The sequence below is a fragment of the Erythrolamprus reginae genome, chromosome 6 (assembly GCF_031021105.1).
Source record: "Erythrolamprus reginae isolate rEryReg1 chromosome 6, rEryReg1.hap1, whole genome shotgun sequence".
Taxonomy (NCBI): domain Eukaryota; kingdom Metazoa; phylum Chordata; class Lepidosauria; order Squamata; family Dipsadidae; genus Erythrolamprus; species Erythrolamprus reginae.
In genome coordinates this window covers 13,219,660-13,243,153 of record NC_091955.1, presented here as the reverse complement: position 1 = coordinate 13,243,153, position 23,494 = coordinate 13,219,660, and the positions used below count along the sequence as shown (strand labels likewise).

At 42.3% G+C, this 23,494-nt stretch overlaps 1 protein-coding gene across 6 annotated transcripts in view; it reads left to right on the top strand.

The window, feature by feature from the left end:
* The window catches only part of LOC139169313 (rho GTPase-activating protein 8-like), a 104,376-nt gene extending 88,219 nt beyond the window's left edge, over nucleotides 1-16,157 (top strand). For 4 of the 6 annotated variants that reach the window (XM_070755283.1, XM_070755285.1, XM_070755284.1 and 1 more), the window contains exons 10-13: nucleotides 2,977-3,054; nucleotides 11,574-11,702; nucleotides 12,496-12,599; nucleotides 15,636-16,157. In XM_070755283.1, the coding sequence (XP_070611384.1) occupies nucleotides 2,977-3,054; nucleotides 11,574-11,702; nucleotides 12,496-12,599; nucleotides 15,636-15,833 (509 nt within the window). In that variant the 3' untranslated portion in view covers nucleotides 15,834-16,157. Of the gene's footprint in view, nucleotides 1-2,976; nucleotides 3,055-11,573; nucleotides 11,703-12,495; nucleotides 12,600-14,912; nucleotides 15,048-15,635 lie in introns of those variants that run through there. The other 2 variants (XM_070755288.1, XM_070755287.1) reach the window with 2 other exon arrangements.
* The last annotated feature ends 7,337 nt before the right edge of the window (nucleotides 16,158-23,494 follow it).

Genomic DNA, 23,494 nt, shown 5'->3' with positions numbered 1-23,494 from the left:
GGCCTGTCCACGCTGTCTCTCGGCGCTTTCGAGCTGAGTCCGGGAGCGAATTCGCTCCCGGACTCAGCTCGAAAGCGCCGAGAGACAGCGCCAAGGAACGGGCCTGTCCACGCTGTCTCTCGGCGCTTTCGAGCTGAGTCCGGGAGCGAATTCGCTCCCGGACTCAGCTCGAAAGCGCCGAGAGACAGCGCCAAGGAACGGGCCTGTCCACGCTGTCTCTCGGCGCTTTCGAGCTGAGTCCGGGAGCGAATTCGCTCCCGGACTCAGCTCGAAAGCGCCGAGAGACAGCGCCAAGGAACGGGCCTGTCCACGCTGTCTCTCGGCGCTTTCGAGCTGAGTCCGGGAGCGAATTCGCTCCCGGACTCAGCTCGAAAGCGCCGAGAGACAGCGCCAAGGAACGGGCCTGTCCACGCTGTCTCTCGGCGCTTTCGAGCTGAGTCCGGGAGCGAATTCGCTCCCGGACTCAGCTCGAAAGCGCCGAGAGACAGCGCCAAGGAACGGGCCTGTCCATGCTGTCTCTCGGCGCTTTCGAGCTGAGTCCGGGAGCGAATTCGCTCCCGGACTCAGCTCGAAAGCGCCGAGAGACAGCGCCCCCCGGACCCCCAACCCGGGTTTGGGGGGCTGCTAGGAAGCCCCCCATGCCGGCGGCAAACAGCCGCGCCGCCCCCAATCTTCGGCTCCTCGCTAGCGCTGTGGGAGTAAAAACACCATCTGCACATGCGCAGATGGTGTTTTTACTTCCGCAGCGCTACTTCGCGAAAACCCGCTCGTTGCGGGGGCTCCTGGAACGGAACCCTCGCAACGAGCGGGGGATCACTGTATTCTGATATCCAGTTTTTATATGATCGCTTGACTTGGATATGTATGTATTTATTTTATTTATTTATTTATTTTGTCCAATACACAATGAGTGTTTTAGTGGGTATATATCTATATACACATAGTAAAATACATGATGAAGGTTATAGAGGAGATACTCTATATCTAAGAAATAATAGAAAAGAATGTATAGTAATAGAACATATCAATGAAAGAATAGAAGAAGAGATATAGGAATAGAAGAAAGGTATAGGAGATATAGGAGAGCAATAGGACAGGGGACGGAAGGCACTCTAGTGCACTTGTACTCGCCCCTTACTGACCTCTTAGGAATCAGGATAGGTCAACCGTAGATAATCTAAGGGTAAAGTGTTGGGGGTTTGGGGATGACACTATGGAGTCCGGTAATGAGTTCCATGCTTCGACAACTCAGTTACTGAAGTCATATTTTTTACAGTCAGGTTTGGAGCGGTTAATATTAAGTTTAAATCTGTTGTGTGCTCTCGTGTTGTTGTGGTTGAAGCTGAAGTAGTCGCCGACAGGCAGGACGTTGCAGCATATGATCTTGTGTGCAATACTTAGATCTTGTTTAAGGCGTCTTAGTTCTAAACTTTCTAGAACCAGGATTGAAAGTCTAGTCTCATAGAGTATTCTGTTTTGAGTGGAGGAGTGAAGGGCTCTTCTGGTGAAGTATCTTTGGACATTTTCAAGGGTGTTGATGTCTGAGATGCGATATGGGTTCCAAACAGATGAGCTGTATTCGAGGATGGGTCTGGCAAAAATGTAGTTGACTGTTTGCTGATTACTCTATTGTGTACATTCTAAATAATATTTATACTCTTACTTATATTAGTTTGTGTTATTTATTTATTCTATTTTTATGCCGCCCTTCTCCTTAGTCTCAGGGAGGCTTACAACACTGGTCCAGTCTAATACATTCATTCAGCCTCTTGCCATATCTTATGTGCAAAGTTCTATGGATGCCCGCAATAGAATTTAGGCTTGAACGGGGGGTTGGACTATTTATTTATTTATTCGATTTTTATGCCGCCCTTCTCCTTAGACTTAGGGCAGCTTACAACATGTTAGCAATAGCACTTTTTAACAGAGCCAGCCTATTGCCCCCACAATCTGGGTCCTCATTTTACCCACCTCGTAAGGATGGAAGGCTGAGTCAAGCCGGTGATGAGATTTGAACTGCTGACCAGCAGATCTAGCAGTCAGCTTTAGTGGCCTGCAGTACTGCACTCTACCCACTGCGCCATCTCGGCTCTTATTTTGGCTATTGGTTACATAGAAAAATAGAAGTCTGACGGCAGAAAAAGACCTCATGATCCATCTAGTCTGCCCTTATACTATTTTCTGTATTTTATCTTAGGATGGATATATGTTTATCCCAGGCATGTTTAAATTCAGTTACTGTGGATTTACCAACCACGTCTGCTGGAAGTTTGTTCCAAGGATCTACTACTCTTTCAGTGAAATAATATTTTCTCATGTTGCTTTTGATCTTTCCCCCAACTCACTTCAGATTGTGTCCCCTTGTTCTTGTGTTCACTTTCCTATTAAAAACACTTCCCTCCTGGATCTTATTTAACCCTTTCACATATTTAAATGTTTCGATCATGTCCCCCCTTTTCCTTCTGTCCTCCAGACTATACAGATTGAGTTCATTAAGTCTTTTCTGATACGTTTTATGCTTAAGACCTTCCACCATTCTTGTAGCCCGTCTTTGGACCCGTTCAATTTTGTCAATATCTTTTTGTAGGTGAGGTCTCCAGAACTGAACACGGTATTGTTCAATATGGTTATTGGCTGAACAACCACCACTTCTAAGTTTAGGATTCTAACATTGGTTATAAGCCCAGTGTGGAATGCTTACAGTATTATGGGTGTGGGCATGAACTCATGCATCCTTTTGGCACCCGAGCCAAAAAAAGGTTCACCATCACTGCACTAAACCACAACAATGCAGCAGAAGTGGGGGGGGGGGGGAATATTTTCAGCTGATTTCTTTGTGAAATAAGTGAAACAATTCACTTATATGAATCCGTACTGAAAAATGACATTTCGGTTTGCAAGGATGTCGAGTATTGAATTTGGAAGGTCAAATGAATGATAGTGGCAAAAAGTAACTTTAATCCTTCCCTTTTCAAGGACTTAAAACGGAAGGGCTGTTTCGAAGATCAGCAAGCATCAAAAGTATTCAAGAGATTCAGAAACTTTACAATCAAGGTCAGTAGCTCTTTTATTAGCACGAAGTAAAACAAATAGATAAGAACAAAACAAAACAGAAAAAGCGCCTGGCATGCAAACATAGACTCATTTTCATTAGTTGTTTGATTAATCACAAAGTCCTTTAAAAAGTGAAATGCTATATTAGATAGATGCGGAGTAAAGGTATTTGCAAGTGGGTGAGAAGGTGGTCACACCAGTAGTGGGTCCTAAAACCCTTTACTACCAGTTTGCATGTGTTCACGTGTGACCACAGAAGTTGTTCTGTCGGGCTCTCTGGTAGACTCCTCCCAAAAATTCACAGGTACAAATTTCAGACACACACACGTTTGAAAATTCAAAACAATGTTCTTTATAATGAAAATTCACTTAAACCAAGCCCTCTTTTGGTATAGTAAAGAGCACTCGTCTCCAAACAAACTGGTAATTTGTACAAGTCCCTTATCAGTTATGTGATACTTAGCTTGCAGCTGTGAGGCAATTCACAGTCCTTCTTCTTTCACAAAGTGAAACACACTTTGCTCTGGTTTAGTTTCAAAGCGGGAAAAAATCAGCACACAAAAGGTCAAAGTCAGTAAAGCAGTCACGAAACACAAAGATCAGATAATCCTCCACAATGGCCAAACCCACAGGCTGCTCTTTATAGCAGCCTCACAAAGTACCACAGCCCCACCCAACCACAGGTGGCCTCATTTTCTTTGATAATAATCTCTCAGTTGTTGTTGCCTATGCATCGCTCTCCGCATGCGTGGCTGTATCATTAACTCTTGTTCTAAATCCAAGGAGGAGCTAGATAATTGATCTCCTTCTGAGCTGTCTGCCACACTCTCCTCCTCCCTGTCACTCATGTCTTCTTGGTCAGAGGAGCCTTCATCATCAGATTCCACCGGGGGCAAAACAGGCCTGTAGCATGTGGATGTCTCCCCCACATCCACAGTCCTTGGGGCAGGAGCTGGGCCAGAGCTAACCACAACAGAAGTGTTCCGGGTGGATGGGCGGAGCCTCTCGCTGCTCATGCTACCAGTTCTAAGATCCAGTCTGAACCGGGAAAATATATTTTCCACAATAATAATAATTCTCTTACTATTCTCCTCTTCCCTCCTTTTAACTCCTCTCCTATCCCCTTTTTTCTTCCTCTCCTCTCCCTTTTTCCTTTCCTCTTCATCCTCCTCTTTCTTTTTCTATTGTTGTATTCTTTAAATAATTGGGCGGAGTTAGTGTGACTACATTTAAGAAAACTTTCTGGCATTAATATACTACCATAATGTACATTTCTCCAATTCTTTGATATTTCTATGGGTCAGGCACACATGCAAACAGTGTTATCATCTGTGTAGTTTTCTATTTGCTGGGATGCAGAGGCAGATTTTTCCCCCGTTGTTTTCCTCCCCCAAAACTAAGGTCCGTCTTATACTTCAGTGCATCTTGTACTCCAAAAAATATGGTATATATGAATAGAGAGAGTCCAATAGTCAATATAATCCTCATAAATCAAAATTCAGAAAAGAAAAAACAAAATACATAATCCTTATGAATCAAAATCCCAAAAGAAAAATAGTTTCTAATAATACAGATAAAAACCTAAGAACAAAATTGCCAGTGCATAATTTGTTCAAGCTCCAAGCATAAAGAGTAAAAAAGCAGAATCAAAAATAACAGTATTAATTCAGTCTTTGACTCTTTTTTTCTTTCAAAAATGCTTCATAGATACAGAAAATAAAAACAAAAGCTATATCCACATGTTGTTTAGACCTCAACAAATGTCAAGGTTGTTCAAAAATTTCCTTTCTCCTTTTCTTTTTTTCTGCCACTAGATGGCACTGCAGCTGTTGGAAAAGTTTCCACTTTTCACTTTAAATATTAAACAAAAAAGGAAAGTAAATAATATAATAACTAAGGGTAAATCATATAATAACTAATTCCAATTTGCTTTCAATTCCACTATAATACAGTGGTACCTCATCTTACGAACGCCTCTTCTGACGAACTTTTCAAGATACAAACCCGGTGTTTAAGATTTTTTTGCCTCTTCTTCCGAACTATTTTCACCTTACGAACCCAAGCAGCTGCTGCTGGGATGAAGGGGTTTCTTTTTTCCCCTTTTTTGAAGAAAGAAAAGGGAGGGGCAGCTTGGAGGAGTAAAGATTTTGCATGCTTGCAAAGGAACTGAAAGGGTGTCTTTTGAAGAAAGAAAAGGGAGGAGGGAGGGGCAGCTTGGGGGAGGAAACATTTTGCAGAGAACAAGGTGCTTGCAAAGACACTGAAAGGGTGTCTTTTGAAGAAAGAAAAGGGAGGGGCACTCACCCTTTAGCCTAGCCTTGCTTCTTCCACCTGCCCCCTTTAGCTGCTCCTCCCTGCCCTCTGTTCATCTCCCTTCTAAAGTTTGGGATTTTCCTGAAGGATTTGCACGCATTATTTGCTTTTACATTGATTCCTATGGGAAACATTGTTTCATCTTACGAACTTTTCACCTTACGAACCTCCTCCTGGAACCAATTAAGTTCGTATGATGAGGTACCACTGTATTAGCTTATTCAATCAATTTCTTTCTTTCTTTCTTTCTTTCTTTCTTTTTTTCTTTTCTTTTCTTTCCTTGGATCCTAGTTATTTCACCCCTTTTCCTTAATGCAGGGAGGGAGCCATTAAGTTCCGCTCGCCCTGCTTTTCTTTGCCAAACTTTTCCTTAAGCAATCTTCTTCTTCAAAGGAAGAACCACTTAAAATCAGAGTCACTTTGTATAGAAGACAAAATTAAATAAATCTCACCCAGATGATTCACACAACTTTCTCTCTCCTTTTGAGAGGCCGCCTCATCTATTGGCAGTGCTCCATGGCTGCCTTCCAAGACGTCCGGTCCAAAGCCCTTCGCTGGCGTTCTGGAGGAAATAGGGTTTCCCTTTCTACACCTGCCTGTGCTTTAATTCTACTTTAGTCCCTACTGGAAGACTATGGTCTAAAGAAGTGCTTCTCAAATGGTGGGGCAGTCTACCCTGGGGGGGGGGGCATGAAGTGATGCCAGGGGGGAGGGCGTGTGACCCCAGGAAACATGGGTTTTTTTAACCACAGGGTGTGTTCTGCCGGGCTCTCTGATAGGAGCCTCCCGAAAATTCAAGGGTACAAATTTCAGACACACAGACACGTTTGAAAATTCAAAACAATGTTCTTTATCACAAACTTCAAAAGAAACAAAGCACTCTTTTTGTATTGCAAAGAGCACTCTTCCCAAAACAACCGGGTAGTCTGTACAATTTCCCTTAGCAGTCATTAAGTACTTAGCTAGCAGCTGTGAAGAAACTTCACACCCCTTCTTTTTCCAATGAAGTGAGACACACACACACACGTTGCTCTGCTTTGGTTTCAAAGGCGTGAAAAAGCAACGAAGTCCAGCAACACAAGATTCCTGACGAACTCCGATAAGATATTCTTCCACAACGGCCAAACCCACATGCTGCTATTTATAGCAGCAGCCTAATTACTGGAGCCCCACCCAAACATAGGTGGCCTCCCTTATTTACTGTAATATGTTCTTACTTGGTCTCTTCTACGCATAATTATGCTCTTGCGTGGGTCCAAAACGTCATCATCTGAATCAAGGGAAGATAAGGAAGATTGACTGCCTTGGCTGTGTGCCAAGCCCTCCTCTGCCGAGTTACTCCCACCTTCTTCTTCGTCCGAGGAAACTAAACTCTGAACTGATTCTGTCGGCAGTAACACAGGCCTGTGACATGTTGAAGTTTCCCCTGCATCCACCTCCCCATTCCCTGGGGCAGGAGCTGGGCCAAGCCAACCACAACAGGGTGTAGGGGTTTTTTGCACTGAACAATAGCCACAAAGCACAAAGCAGGAGATATGAAGTGCAGATAACAAACCCTTAAGAGACACCATGGAAAAATATTTTAACAGGGATGAAAAGAAAGGAGGAGAGAGACGGAGATAATTTATTTTTTATTTTATTTATTCGATTTTTATGCCGCCCTTCTCCTTAGACTCAGGGCGGCTTGCAACATGTTAGCAATAGCACTTGTAGGTCAGCATAACAGAGCCAGCATATTGCCCCCACAATCCGGGTCCTCATTTTACCCACCTCGGAAGGATGGAAGGCTTGAGTCAACCTTGAGCCGGTGATGAGATTTGAACCACTGATCCACATATCCAAAGTCAGCTTCAGTGGCCTGCAGTGCAGCATAATGAGACAAACGTTACATTTCCCGAAAGCTAAGACAAGGAAATATGTCAAAGCGTATGTAGCGCTTGGCTTCACTGTGACTATGGTGGGAGACGAGGAAAGACCGGTATGTTTACCGTGTCTAAAGATGTTGACAGCAGACAGTATGAAGGCAAATAAATTAAGGTGTCACTTAAACACATTACACTTCACTCACTCTGGTAAGCTGCTTGAGTTTTTCAGCGAAAACGTGTTGAATATTGCAATCATCCCGGTTTGGGGGTAGCGTGAAATGTTTACTTCTTCCTAGGGGGGGGGCATAATAGAAAATAATTGAGGAACACTGGTCTAAAAAGACACCCCACCCCCCCAAGAAAACCCCAACTTGAATTCAGCACTTTTATCTGGAGCATTCCAGATTTCCATACTGTGCCGCTGTTGGCCACACCCCTCTTCCAGGTGTATGATTTATCCAGTGATGGGCTGCGGCTCCCCACGGGGAGGGGGGGCTCAGTGGGGATAGTAAGTTTATGCACTAAATTAATAATTTTTTTATTGTCCTTCCTTCTCTAGCACCTTAGTATGATCCTTAATTACTTTTAAAATAGGAAATAATTAAATAGGATGTTTTTACCCATAAATGCTTTAATCATTTTATTTAATCATTATCTAGAACTCAACTTTTATAGCAAAGAAAATTGAGCTACTTGCCTAATCTGAGCCTTGTGGGTTCAGTACAAAACCTTAAAAGGTTACTCTGCTCCTCAACAAATAACTCTGTCTATCATTTGTCCTTTGTGTGGCTATTCAAATAATGTGACTTAATCGACTGAAAAAGAGTCCAAGCACTTATTTGAAAACTTATCTTGGTCAGTAAGCCACTCCCACCCAGTCACATGACCTTTAAGCCATTCCCCAGTCACATGATTGTCAAGCCACTCCCACCTGGTCACATGGCTGGCAAACCACTCCTACTGGTCACATGCCCATCAAGCCATACCCACAAAATAAGCCATACCCACAGTGTGGCAGTAAAAAATTTTGGCAGCCCATCACTGGATTTATCAAACAAATGCCATTTTTCATTTTTATGAGGGAAGGATATTCTGGAACACACACACTCCCAGTTAGTTAATATATGAAAAGGGCAGTTCCCTAAAATATATACTAGCAAGATACTTTAAAATTGGTCCCCACTCCATGCTATGTCTTAAATGGATTGGAGAGGTGCCATCTTAACTTTAAATCTAGAAGGAAGGAGATAGGACCAGCATTTAAAACAGTTTGTACAATGAGTCGTGACCAGCTTATATTGATGGTTTCACAATAGCTATGAAATGACAAATTGTGAATCCTGCATAGCTTGATTTTCTCTAAACAGCAATATCAGCTCCTCTGCTTTTCACTTTATTTTTTTTACCGCTTTTTTCCTGTAGAGACAATGTCAAAAGAAATCATTTGTGAAAAGCACTGAAGTCGTTTTATGAAATGTTTTTATAGTGCAAATATCTTGCTGCTAGATAATAACATACCGTTGTCACCACAATAAGGGGAAAAAAGAATATGCAGTATAAAATTACTCTATCTCTTATCTGATATAAAATCAAATTACTTTGGGGAAAAAATAAATATAGCTTTTGATAAACTTCACACACTCTCTTAAGTGGAAAAGATCTGCATTTGAGCCATCTTAGAGCCAATCAAGATATGGGAATAAGGTTCAAATTATAGTTGTAGCAAGAAGGGTCTTGAGGTTATGAAGTAGGTGGGTAGTTGGATAGGTAAGGAAAATGGAGAGCTATCCATCTCATTGCACAGTGACTGTGGGAAACGTATAAGTAAGATTGATGGACGGATGGATAGATAGATAGTTGATACAGTGAGGGGAAAAGTATTTAGTCAGACACCAATTAGACAAGTTCATACTAAGGATCATACTAAGGTACTAGAGAAGGAAGGACAATATTAAGTATTCAAACAAAGAGTGCATAAACTTACTACCACCACAGCATTGCCCCACTGGGGGGGGGCAGCTGTCCATTACTGCATCTATCCATCCATCCATCCATCCTACCTTTCTGTCTGTCTGTTTGTCTACCTACGTACCTATCATCTACCTACCTACCTACCATATCTGGTATGAAGATCTTGGCATATTCGGGTTTCTTCCCGTGTAGGATTCAGAGATTTCTGGCGACGTTTCGACAAGGTCCCACTCGTCATCTTCAGGCTGGTGCTTCTGTCCTTGTTCTAGGGCGAACACACGAGACCTGAGCTGCCTTCCCTCTATAAATCTATCTATCTATCTATCTATCTATCTATCTATCTATCTATCTATCTATCTATCATCTACCTACCTACCATATCTATTGGTCTATCTATCATTTATATCTATCCATCATTTATCTATCATCTACCTACCTACGTACCTACCTACCATATCTCTCGGTCTGTCTGTCTATCATCTATTATTTATCCATCTATCATCTACTATATATATGAATTTTTATTTATTTATTTATTTACTTACTTACTTACTTACTCATTTATATGCCTCCCCTCTACAATATGTACTGTATGTAGGTTTATGTGTATAGTCATGCACACACAAATGTGTAAAATAAAATCATAATAAAATACAAATTATAACTAAGACTAAAAGTTGGAGAGGAAAACAGCAGGGTGTGGGGCAAAGATGGGATTCAATTCTGGAGACTGATAGCAGAAATTTTGAGTAGTTCGGAGAACCGGTAAATGCCACCTCTGACTGGCCCTGTCCCCATCTATTCTCTGCCTCCCGAGCCCCAGCTGATCAGGAGGGGATGGAGATTTTGCAGTATCCTTCCCCTGCTACGCCCGCCAAGCCACGCTAGTTACGGCCCTACTTGGACCGGGAGTCACTGCTCACAGTCGCTCATGCCCTCATCACCTTGAGGTTCGACTACTGTAATGGTCTCTACATGGGGCTACCTTTGAAGAGTGTTCGGAAACTTCAGATCGTGCAGAATGCGGCCGCGAGAGCTATCGTGGGGCTTCCTAGATTCGCCCACGTTTCTACAACACTCTGTGGCCTGCACTGGCTGCCGATCAGTTTCCGGTCACAATTCAAAGTGTTGGTAATGACCTTTAAAGCCCTACATGGCATTGGACCAGAATATCTCCGGAACCGCACAAATCCCAGCGGCCGATAAGGTCCCCCAGAGTTGGCCTTCTCCGGGTCCTGTCGACCAAACAATGTCGTTTGGCAGGCCCCAGGGGAAGAGCCTTCTCTGTGGTGCCCTCGGCCCTCTGGAATCAACTTCCCCCGGATATTAGAACGGCCCCCACCCTCTTTGTCTTTCGCAAGTTACTTAAGACCCACCTATATCACCAGGCATGGGGGAACTAAGACATCTCCCCCAGGCTTATTATATTTCATGTTTGATGTGTATGTGCTGTATGGTTTTTTAATTGTTGAGGTTTTTATATATTTTATTATTAGATTTGTTCCATTGTTATTACTGTTTTTATTACTGTGGTGAGCCGCCCCGAGTCTTCGGAGAGGGGCGGCATACAAATCTAATAAATTGAATTGAATTGAACATGGGCCACTCTAGAGGCTCCAAAGATTGCCTATGCTGGCACACTCTGGACCAGTGAAAGCTTCTAAAAGCTCTTCAGGGGTAGCCACCTGTAGAGTTACATTTAGTAAGGCCACATTTGGAATCCTGCATTCAATTTTGGTCTCCATGATGCAAAAAGGATGTTGAGATTCTAGAAAAAGTGCAGAGAAAAGCGACAGAGATGATTAGGGGACTAGAGGCTAAAACATATGAAGAACAGTTGCAGGAACTGGGCATGGCTAGTTTGATGAGAAGGACCAAAGGAGACATGATAGCAGTGTTCCAAAATCTCAAGGGTTGCCACAAGGAAAAGAGAGTCAACCTATTTTCCAAAGCACCTGAGGGTAGAGCAAGAATCAATGGGTGGAAACTAAACAAGGAGTGAAGCAACTTAAAACTAAGGAGAAATTTTTTGACAATTAGAACAATTAATCAGTGGAACAGCTTGCCTCCAGTAATTGTGAAAGCTCCAACACTGGAAGATTTAAGAAGATATTGGATAACCATCTGTCTGAAGGGTTTCCTGCCTAAGCAGGAGTCCCTTCCAACTTCGATGTTGTATTATTATTATTATTATTATTATTATTATTATTATTATTATTATTATTATTAATTGCAGTAGTACAAGGGTGAGATGACCAGGCCTTAAATGACTGAGTGCTGGAACTCCTGACCCAGGAAATGAAGGGCGTTTGAATTAAATCCTCTTATTTACATTTTCTTACATGCATTCTTTGGCATTTTCTGTTGTAGGAAAATCTGTTGATTTTGATGAGTATGAAGATATTCACATCCCGGGAGTAATCCTGAAGGCCTTTCTCCGAGAACTTCCTGAACCTTTACTGACCTTCCCAATGTATGATCAGATCATTCAAATCACTAGTGAGTCACTTTCCGCAAATATAGAGCTTTGACTCATCTGTACTTTGTATTGGGAACCGCAGAATAGAATGGAATGGAACGGAATCGAGTAGAGTAGATTAGAGTAGAATAGAGTAGAGTAGAATGAGTAGAGTGGAGTGGAGTGAAGTGGAGTAGAGTAGATTAGAGGTAGAATAGAGTAGAGTAGAATGAGTGGAGTGGAGTAGAGTAGATTAGAGTAGAATAGAGTAGAGTAGAATGAGTAGAGTGGAGTGGAGTAGAGTAGAATAGAGTAGAGTAGAATGAGTAGAGTGGAATGGAATAGAATAGAATAGAATTCTTTATTGGCCAAGTGTGATTGGACACACAAATAATTTGTCACTGGTGCATATGCTCTCAGTGTACATAAAAGAAAAAAAATACATTTGTCAAGAATCACAAGGTACAACACTTAATGATTGTCATAGGGGTCAAATAAGCAATGAGGAAACAATCAATATTAATAAAAATCTTAAGGATACAAGCAACAAATTACAGTCATTAGTGGGAGGAGATGGATGATAGGAATGGTGAGAAAAAAACTAGTAGTAATAGTAGTGCAGACTTAATAAATAGTTTGACAATGTTGAGGAAATTATTTGTTTAGCAGAGTGATGGCATTTGGGAAAAAACTGTTCTTGTGTCTAGCTGTCTTGATGTGCTTTGTAGGGAAATTTTGAGGGTAGGAGTTGAAACATTTTATGTCCAGGATTCGAGAGGTCAGTAAATATTTTCACAGTGAATGAAATGGTTAACCCCTTCTCTTTTCTTCTAGGTGTAGAAAGCAGCTTGCGAGTGACCAGATGCAAAGAAATTGTACACAGACTCCCTGAGCACAATTATGTCGTGTTGAAGTTTCTGATGTGTTTTCTCCATATGGTGGGTACCAATTAAAATCTCCGGCTTCATTGCTGTTTTGAAGCTGCCTCTTAACTGATTCTTCTGGTACCAGACCCAAAGGGTGTCTGCAGGGCAGGGCTGGGTTCCTCCTGGTTCACACCAGATCGCCCAAACGGCTAGCGACGTGCGGGGGATGTGACGATGGTGTCAAACTCGCAGCCCATGGGCAGAATGTGACCCCCCACCACCCCATTAATGAAGAGGGGGGAACTCTCGACATATCACGTGATGCTGCCGAGACGTGAGTTTGACAGCCCTATCCTAGACAATAATCCAATAAACAAAATCTGAGACTAAAGGAGGGGTGCAGAAAGGAGGGTCTCTTCTTAGGGACCCTTCTTAGTTTTGGGGGAGAGTAAAAATAAGGAAAGGGCAAATGAAGCTTCACTTACTGTAAATTTGCAATAAAGGCTGGTCCTTCTTTGGATTACCGCAAAGGCTGGACAGTTCCAGATGAACAGATTTATTCTAAGTTTATCAATGCATTTTCCAGGCCTCATCCAATATTACAGACTGTTTCAGTCACAACATTTATTTATTTACATTTATTTATTTATTTTGGTCAAGTACGTATTGGTAGTATCCAAAGATATAACAATGTTTATATACATGATACTAATAAAAGAGAAACATTAGAACAGGGGACAGAAGGCACGCTGGTGCACTTATGCACGCCCCTTACTGACCTCTTAGGAATTGGGGGAGGTCAACAGTGAATAGTCTAAGGGTAAAGTTTTGGGGGTTAGGTGATGATGCTAAAGAGTCAGGTAGTGAGTTCCATGCATCAACTACTTGGTTACTAAAGTTGTATTTCCTACAGTCGAGTTTGGAGTGGTTTACTTTGAGTTTGTATCTGTTGCGTGGTCGTATATTGTTGTGGTTGAAGCTGAAGTGGTCATTGACAGGAAGGATGTTGTAGCAGATGATTTTATGGGCTATGCTTAGGTCGTGTTTAAGGTGATGTAGTTCTAAGTTTTCTAAACCTAGGAGTGTCAGTCTAGTTGTGTAGGGTATTCTGTTGCCAGTGGAAGAGTGGAGGGCTCTCCTATTAAAGTATGTCTAGACATTTTCTAAAGTGTTTGCGTCCAAAATACGGTGGGGATTCCAGACAGATGGATTGGTCTGGCAAAAGTTTTGTAAGCTATGGTTAGTAGTGTGAGATTACCAGATCAAAAGCTACATAGGATTGCTATAAAGAGTAAATTATATGTGACTTTCTTTTCTGCCATGGTCCTCACTTTCTATCGATTCAAGAGCCACCTGGGCTTTTTGTAGCTGTGAAAATCTTCATAAAATCGGCAGAACAAAGGGCTACTTCAACTGGATCCTCCTCCTCCTCCTCTGATTTCAGGTTTAATAAGCACAAAGGCAAGCAAAATGGAACTAGCTCCTCCTCTCCTTTTAAAAAGTCTATCAGAGTGCAATTTCTCTGACTTCTTTAAGCCATGCTTCTTACTAGTGAAGGGCTGCAAAAAAATTTACTACCACACTGTGGGCGTGGCTTATTTTGCGGGTGTGGCTTGCCGGCCATGTGACCAGGTAGGAGTGGCTTGATGATCATGTGACTGACTTAAAGGTGGCCAATTTGACATCACTCACGCCAAGGGTTTGGGCTAGGGCGCCTGGCCTCTCCTCGCCTCAAAGAGATACAATTTCCCTATCTCCTTACTATTACTGAGCATCCAAAATATACTATTTAATTCTATGTATATATGCCATTTATTTGTTAAATATGATGAGAACAAAATAGCTTGAAATAGATCTATACTAGTCTCCCTTCCTTTTCATTATCAGCAAAAATATGTTTTCTCTCTCTATATATATCTCTCTCTCTCACACACACACACACACGCATTATATTTTATCTTCATTTTATCATTATCTTTATTTTATCATTATATTTTTATACTAGAATGCATTATTGAAAGGACAGCGTTTTTAATATATATATTTTCCTGGATGGAATTATTCCTCTCTATTAGAAAGCTCTAGTTATTTATTAATTGGACTATTTATTTATTAACTGGACTGTTCCCAAGCCATTCTACAGATGCCATGTTCTTCCTGTATATTTAACAGTTACATCTACCCTTATTTATTTGGAGCCACAAGAGAAAAGCATGAGCTTTATTGGTTGGGGAAATGTGTAAATTATAGAAAAAATATAACATTCCAAAAAGTCATGGGTACATTGTGTTGTGGTTAGCTCTGGCCCAGCTCCTGCCCCAAGGAATGTGGAGGTGGAAGTGGGGGAAACATCCACATGCCACAGGCCTGTTTTGCTCCCGATAGAATCTGCCGACGAAGTCTCCTTTGACCAAGGAAGCGTGAGTGACAGTGAAGAGGGGAGTTTGGCAGACAGCCCAGGAGAAGATCAATCTTCCTTATCATCCCTGGATTCTGAACAAGAACTTATGACAGACCCACGCATGCGTAAATTGATGCATAGAAGAGAACAACTGAAGGATTATTACAGGAGATAAGTGAGGCCACCTCTGGTTGGGTGGGGCTGCTGTAATTAGTGCTACAGATAAAAAGAGCAGCGTGCTGATTTAGCCTTGTGGAAGTTTATCTGATTCATACTTTCGTCAAGATCGTGGTTTTGCTGTTTCCCTGTTCAAGCCTATGTGTGGACTTTCTGGACTTTGAAATTGGACTCAATTTCCCAGTTACTGGGTGAGAAATTGGATTGCATTTAACCTGTGCCTTGTGTGTATCAAAAAATCCCTTTGACATTTTAAAAGGGAGTTTTTCTGCTTTTCTGTTGATAAAGACTTTTGGTTTTCCTTCTATCGTGTGGTGTGTGTCTTTCTGGACTAATTACCCTGTAATTACGGGCGGTTGGGACACGCCGGCAGAACACATTGTGCATGCAATGTAGATTTAAAAGAAGAGAACAGCTTCACTCGTGCAATTAATGGGCATTATTTTTATTTTTAAATACTTTCTGCCCAGAGTTTGTACCTTCCTAGATGTGTTGTACATATTCTGATTTCTGTGTCTTTCTTTCTCCAGGTGTCGCGGGAAACCATTTTCAACAAAATGTCCAGTTCTAATCTTGCTTGTGTCTTTGGATTGAATTTAATCTGGCCACCCAGCAGTGCTCCATCCTTCAGCGCATTGGTGCCCGTAAATCTTTTTGTTGAGTTGTTGATCGATTTCTATCCCATCATCTTCAGTTCGCGAAAGGTGCCTGGCGAATGCTTGCCTTGAAAAATCAAAAGACTGGGGACTGTAAAGACTTCACCACCACCTTCCTTCCTTCCCACACATTTCTATGCAAGGCAGCAGGACGAATTCCCATGTTACAAGGCAAGTGTCGGAAGAGGAAACATAGAAACATAGAAGACTGACGGCAGAAAAAGACCTCATGGTTCATCTAGTCTGCCCTTATACTATTTCCTGTATTTTATCTTACAATGGATATATGTTTATCCCAGGCATGTTTAAATTCAGTTACTGTGGATTTACCAACCACGTCTGCTGGAAGTTTGTTCCAAGGATCTACTACTCTTTCAGTAAAATAATATTTTCTCATGTTGCCTTTGATCATTCCCCCAACTAACTTCAGATTGTGTCCCCTTGTTCTTGTGTTCACTTTCCTATTAAAAACACTTCCCTCCTGAACCCTATTTAACATATTTAAATGTTTCGATCACATCCTCCCTTTTCCTTCTGTCCTCCAGACTATACAGATTGAGTTCATGAAGTCTTTCCTGATACGTTTTATGCTTAAGACCTTCCACCATTCTTGTAGCCCGTCTTTGGACCCGTTCAATTTTGTCAATATCTTTTTGTAGGTGAGGTCTCCAGAACTGAACACCATATTCCAAATGTGGTCTGACCAGCGCTCTATATAGCGGGATCACAATCTCCCTCTTCCTGCTTGTTATACCTCTAGCTATGCAGCCAAGCATCCTACTTGCTTTAGCTGAGTGTTTAAGGGAGCAAAGAAAAAAAAATCAGAAGTCTAGCAGCCCATTTTCCAATTCATGCATTTTAATTACCATATTTTTTGGAGGATAAGACACAGCGTTTTCCTCTCTAAAAGAGGCTGATGATTTGCGTCGTATACTCTGAATGTAGGTTTTTTTCCAGCCCTAACTAGCTGCTAACGGTCTTCCCATCTCTCACCTTGCAGGCTCTTTCATTGTTTCTCTCTGCAAAGAATGTTTTTCAAGCCCTAAGTCTTTGCAGGGTTTTTTTCATTGTTCTAACTTGCTCCAAGTAAGTTTCTTTCCAGCCCTAACCAGGTGCTTGCATACCCTTTCACTGTTACTCTGTGAAAAATGTTTTCCAAACCCTGTCTTTGTAGGAGTTTTTTATTCATTCTCTACGTTCTCCGAATAAGTTTCTTTCCAGCCCTAACCAGGTGCTAATGATCTTCCCAGCTCTTACCGGCTTGCAAGCTCTTTCATTGTTACTCTCTGCTAAGAATGTTTTCCAAGCCCTAGGTCTTTGCAGGGTTTTTCCCCATTGCTCTACATGCTCCAAAAGTTTCTTTCCAGGTGCTAATGATGTTCCCTGCTCTTATTGGCTTGCAAGCTCTTTCATTCTTACTCTCTCTGAATAAATATTTTTTAAAGCCCTAACCAGGGGATAAAATAATGTACTGAGGCTGACCAGACCAAGGATGCCAGCCAGATGAATACCTGGTAAGAAGATTACTTTCCCCTATTTTCCTTCCCCAAAACTAAGGTGGGTCTTATACTCTGAAAAATATGGTAAACAGTAGCAGCTTTCATGAATTCTGGTGGTGGGTTGTGGGGTTTGTTTGGTGTTTTTTTTTTTGCACTATCCACCACCCCCTCGTTTGCTCAGCTCAAGCAATTCTCTTCCTGGGGGCCATTTTCCTTTGTAAGCCCTTTAAAAAATGCATGAAATCGCCAAGCCGTCTGTTTTCCAGGGACATTAATGCCTGAGCTGTGAGTACTGATTGAACGATAAACCCAGATCTTCCTTTGCATCCTTGGGGATAAGGCAGGGATTCGAAATGTGCATCTGTCAGTGGCCGGCTGGGTTGATTCTAGGCACGCCGAACACACAAGCATCACAAAAGTTCTGAATTGCATTCAAAGAACGTTTGGAAATGTAGTTCCGCGTTGCCCCTTTGCTTCCAGGCGGCTACACCTTAAGAGAATTCTGGTGGGGTTGTTGTTTTTTCTCTATGCAGCACATGCCAGGAATTAAATGTGCTGTTAAATCAAGCCTCATGAATTATTCAGCCGAGTTTATAAGAAAATTTCTGGTGTGAGAAATATGTGCTTCAGATTTCCCCAACTCTTTAACAGAAGTCCTGGTGTTGTCCCCCGCAGCGGCTTTGATAACAGTTTCTCTTTACAAATGATAATTGCACAATTCCAGCTTTTGTGAGGCAGGGCCCCGGCGAACTCATCCCTGATTATCGAAGAGCAATTTTCGGGCCATTTCCATCGCAGAAAAAAAGCAGGTGATTACCAGGGGTAATCGGAAGAAACACACATACTGCAGTCGGAGGCAATTGGACAATTAAAAAAAAAAACCAGGAACTGTAGCATGCAAAATCAAAACTTTTGCCTTTGAAAGCTGGTGACTGACAGCGTGAAAACGGAGGTAAATATTGCAGTTAAGTTAAACCACGGGGGCTTTAAAATGGTTGCAAGATTTGTCTGGGGGGTTGTTTTTTTTTTTAGAAGCTTCCAGAAAGAATCGGCGGAATTGAATACTTTTACTGTGCCAGATTTGACAAGGAAAACGACAGAGTGGCTTTTAAAACTGTGTCCCTGCTGCTAGGAGAGAGAGAAAAAATTAGAAACAAAAACTGATCTCTCCTAAGACATTTGTGTTCTGTGAGCAATTTGGGTCGATAGTGGGGCTATATTTTCATAAATGACTTTGTCCCTTTATAAACGAAGATGTGTTGTTTACTGGTTTTCTTTTTCTGATACAGGAAAGAGTATTGTTGATTTTGTGTGAGTTTTGAAGAGAAAACTAGAACCTGGGCTTATTGTGGCTAGGCTGTTGATTATCCATGTTGTTAGAAGGGAGAAGGGACAAAGTAAAATCAAGGCCTGGGTTTGCTCGAGATTTTTAAGCGCTCCTTGCCAAGAATGTGTCTGTAGACTAAGAAGATGGGGTCCCCCCGACAAAAAAGTCTAACAAAAAGGGATGAAGAAGAGCAAAGAGTTTGGGAATGGCTGTGGAACAGTCAAGACCTAAACCTGGTTGAAATTTGAAGCACCATCAGAAAGGAGCAGTTCAAGCTTCAAAAGAGCCATTTATTTATTTATTTATTTATTCGAATTTATTTTTTTTTAATGTCGCCCTTCTCCTTAGGGCAGCTTACAAACATGTTAGCAATAGCACTTTTTAACAGAGCCAGCAGATTGCCCTCACAATCCGTCTCCTCATTTTACCCACCATTTGTCAGGGATGGGCAAGGGGTTGCACTAGAATAGGGGTTCCCTATCTTTTGGAACTCGGGGACCACTAAATTCATAATTTTAAATCCCGTGGACTACCAATGTGAGCTGCCTAATGATTGGGTGGGCGGGCGTGGCTAGGTGGTCACGTGACTAGGTGGGCATGGCCAACTTGATGTCACTCACGTCAAGAGATGCCTCGCCAGCCTCTACTTACCCATCCCCTCTCAGCCACTACTCATTTCTGTTCTGTCTTAGCTAGAAGCCTCCAAGAAGTGGGTCCACACACAACCAGGTTATCCAATTTTTCAGCATCTATTTTTAAAAACAAATCATAGCAGAAATTGTTAACTGTAGCAAGAGATAAGAGCAAACCCTGAATAGCATTTCCATGACCAATTTAGCGGCTATTATCAGTCTCAGGCCGGAAGTCAAAAAGTCATTAAAATGTTGTCCTAGACGCAATTTTTAATCACCACACTGTCAGTACTTTGGCAGAAATCCCGGAAATGCAAATTTCTGTTTCCACATGCTTTATTCGAGCAGAAAGAGTTCTTGATCACCATGTATAAGCCCTCTTTAGTCGAGTGTTGACGCTCACAAAGAGCTCGTCATGAAACACCTCCTCATATAGCCACAAGGCGTGGCCTATAGCGCTATTCACACACAGATCTCTTCCTCCTCAAATATTCCTGCCTACTAATACTTCTGCACACCCTTGCATCTAAAAGCTCTTCATTGTCTCCTGAGTCACTCAAGAGCACTTCTGAAGGTGCAACAGTCCCTGGTTAGTTTTCAGCTTCTGACTCCACATCCTCTCCGATCTCCTTGCTCTCAGACGTGGGTTCCAAGTACACAGGCCTAGGATACCATAACACACCCATCTCTTGATCCTCAGAATCCATGATCTGCTGAGCGGGACAGGGACACGACAGGCTCCTTAAGGCCCCAACGGGAAGCAGCTACCACGAGAAAGAGTTGGCAAAACAGCTGTTCTGTCGGGCTCTCTGGTAGACTCCTCCCAAAAATTCACAGGTACAAATTTCAGACACACACACGTTTGAAAATTCAAAACAATGTTCTTTATAATGAAAATTCACTTAAACTAAGACCTCTTTTGGTATAGCAAAGAGCACTGGTCTCCAAACAAACTGGTAATTTGTACAAGTCCCTTATCAGTTCTGTGATACTTAGCTTGCAGCTGTGAGGCAATTCACAGTCCTTCTTCTTCCACAAAGTGAAACACACTTTGCCCTGGTTTAGTTTCAAAGCGGGGAAAAATCAGCACACAAAAGGACAAAGTCAGTAAAGCAGTCACGAAACACAACGATCAGATAATCCTCCACAATGGCCAAACCCACAGGCTGCTCTTTATAGCAGCCTCACTAATTACCACAGCCCCACCCAACCACAGGTGGCCTCATTTTCTTTGATAATAATCTCTCAGTTGTTGCTGCCTATGCATCGCTCTCCGCATGCGTGGCTGTGTCATTAACTCTTGTTCCGAATCCGAGGAGGAGCTAGATAATTGATCTCCTTCTGAGCTGCCTGCCCCACTCTCCTCCCTGTCACTCATGTCTTCTTGATCAGAGGAGCCTTCATCATCAGATTCCCCCAGGGGCAAAACAGGCCTGCAGCATGTGGATGTCTCCCCCACATCCACAGTCCTTGGGGCAGGAGCTGGGCCAGAGCTAACCACAACAACAGCTAGTTGTGGTTAGTTCAAATTGTATCTGACCGAGGAGACTTAGCAGAAGCACTTGTCTTAGGACTATGAGCATTGGCTTTCCAAGCAGAGGGAGTACAAGGCTAGGTACCCACACCTGGAAACTCAGCAGGCTGAGATGCTCAGCTAGTTCCAGGCCATGATGTAGAACAAGGCCCTCCAGCTCTTTGCCACCAGTGGCACGTCCCTCCAGCCTTCACCCAAAGCCCCACACCAGGAGGCTGAAGCAGACCCCAAATTGGAATTTCTGCCACCCCTCCGACCCGCACAAAAAGACCCCAAAGGTGGAGACTCTCTGCAGCAACACAAGCATCCATTGCACGTACCTAGCCTAGGGGTTGTAGTTTGAGGGCCACTGATTTAGTGCAATATAAAAAAAACACAAATAATTTTTCTGCAGAGCACCAAACTTTTCTCGTAGACCACCAGTTGGTGACCACTGGATTGGAAGACATCCAAGATCATTTCAAGCCTTAGGATTCTATGAAATATTGCTCAGGCAAAGCAATTCCTCATTCGTCTGATGTGATTTATTATTAGTTACAGGAACTTGCTGATAGCTATAATTGCAACTAAAGTGGTTGCAACCAATAATCTAATAATTAATGTGGCAGTGCGTTCTCTCTCTGGCACATTGCATGTTCGATGACTTTGAAAGGCACGTTGCATGTTGACAGGTGTTTTTGACAGCTTTAATAACATTTGGTCTCACACACACACACACACACAATCCGAGAATCTGAAAAGGAATAAAGTACTTTTCACAAAACATCAGCATGACATGGAATGAATCCAGACATTCAAGCAGAACATATGGTATCCACACACCCCTGGGAATATGTGAAGTAGAACGGTGCCAGCCGGGAATATAAGAAATGGTTGTCCTATCTCAAATGAAAATCTATATTTTTTGGGGGGGGAAATCAAGGTGGTTTTGTCTGAACCGAAACCAGGAAGCAGTTTTACTTTCCTGGCACATTCTGTGATGCTGTAATGGGCTGCTGCCCCCACGGGGGGTGGGGGGGGATGGCGACGCAGTGGGGCTAGTAAGTTTACGCACTATTTATGGAATACTTAATAGTTTTTTTATTGTCCTTCCTTCTCTAGTACTTTAGTATGATCCTTAATTACTTTTAAAATAGGAAATAATTAAATAGTATGTTTTTACCCATAAACGCTTTAATCATTTTAATCATTATCTAGAACTGAACATTTATCGCAAGTAAAGAAAATTGAGCTACTTGCCAAATCTGTTATCGTACTGAACCTTGTGGGTTCAGTACAAAAGCTTAAAATGTTACTGTGCTCCTCAACAAATAACTCATTTGTCGTTTTTGTGGCTATTCAAATAATGTGACTTAATCAACTGAAAGAGTCCAAGCACCTATTTGAAAACTTATCTTGCCCGGTAAGCCACTCCCACCCAGTCACATGACCTTTAAGCCACCCCGGTCACATGATTGTCAAGCCACTCGCGCCTAGTCACATGGTCGGCAAGCCACTCCTACCCCGATCATACAACCATCAAGCCACACCCACAAAATAAGCCACACCCACAGTGTGGCAGTAAAAATTTTGGCAGCCCATCATGGCTGTGATGGATAGGAGCAAAGAGGTAAGATTCTTATTTTAGAACAAATATATTGACAGAGAGGCAGATGCTAAATGAGGGGATGATAAACAAAACGTTTGAATCAATGGCGTCTATTAAGCAGGATAATTTTAGCTTGGAGAGTTCAATGAATGTCAACATTCAACAAATGCCATTGGAAAGATAAGAGTGGCTGATAATAATTAGACTATGGAAAACAGCCACTGCATTTCCGCTAAATCATTGTGGCTTAAGAATGTGAACAAATGAAGGCATGTTTAAGGAACGGTTTTCAGTAATCTGATATGTTTAGTTGTAATGACTAAATCAGTGATGGTGAACCTATGGCATGTGAAGCCATATCTGCTGGCATGAGAGCCATTGCCCTAGCTCAGCTCCAACATGCATATGTGTGCCGGCCATCTGATTTTTGGCTCGCACAGAGGCTCTCGGAGGGCGTTTTTGGCTTCCAGAGAGCCTCCGGGAGGGATGGGGGAGGCCGTTTTTACCTTCCTCCGGCTCCAGGGAAGCCTTTGGAGCCTGGGGAGGATGAAACGTGAGCCTACTGGGCCCACCAGAAGTTGGGAAACAGGCTGTTTCCAGCCTCCTGAGGGCCTCCGGGAAGTGGAGGAAGCTGTTTTTGCCTTCCCCAGGCATTGAATTATGGGTGTGGGCAATAGCGCACCCGAGGAAAAAAAGGCTCCCCATCACTAGACTAGGTCAACAATTTTTAAGTCAACACAAAAACTCTTCAGCAAAGAATAAGAATCTCTCTCTTGTAAACACCTTTACCAATACTGAAAATTTAACAGATAAAAGGAGATTTACCAAGTCCATAGATGGCTCTGGTGGTTTGGGTCCAGAAAAAAAAAGAGAAGTACAGTGGTAGCTCTACTTAAGAACTTAATTCGTTCCGTGACCAGGAATGTAGAAATGTTCTTAAGTAGAAGCAATTTTTTTCCATAGGAATCAATGTAAAAGCAAATAATTTGATCCACACATGGGTCTGACAAGATTTAAGCATGTAATTTCTAATGGTTTAGTAGCAAGGAGGGTTAAAATACATCAGCCAAGCCAGAATTAAGTCTGTTCGTCACAGTAGCTCATTAGAGTCTCACGTAATAATGTAAACTCACAAATACTCTTTCTTTGACCA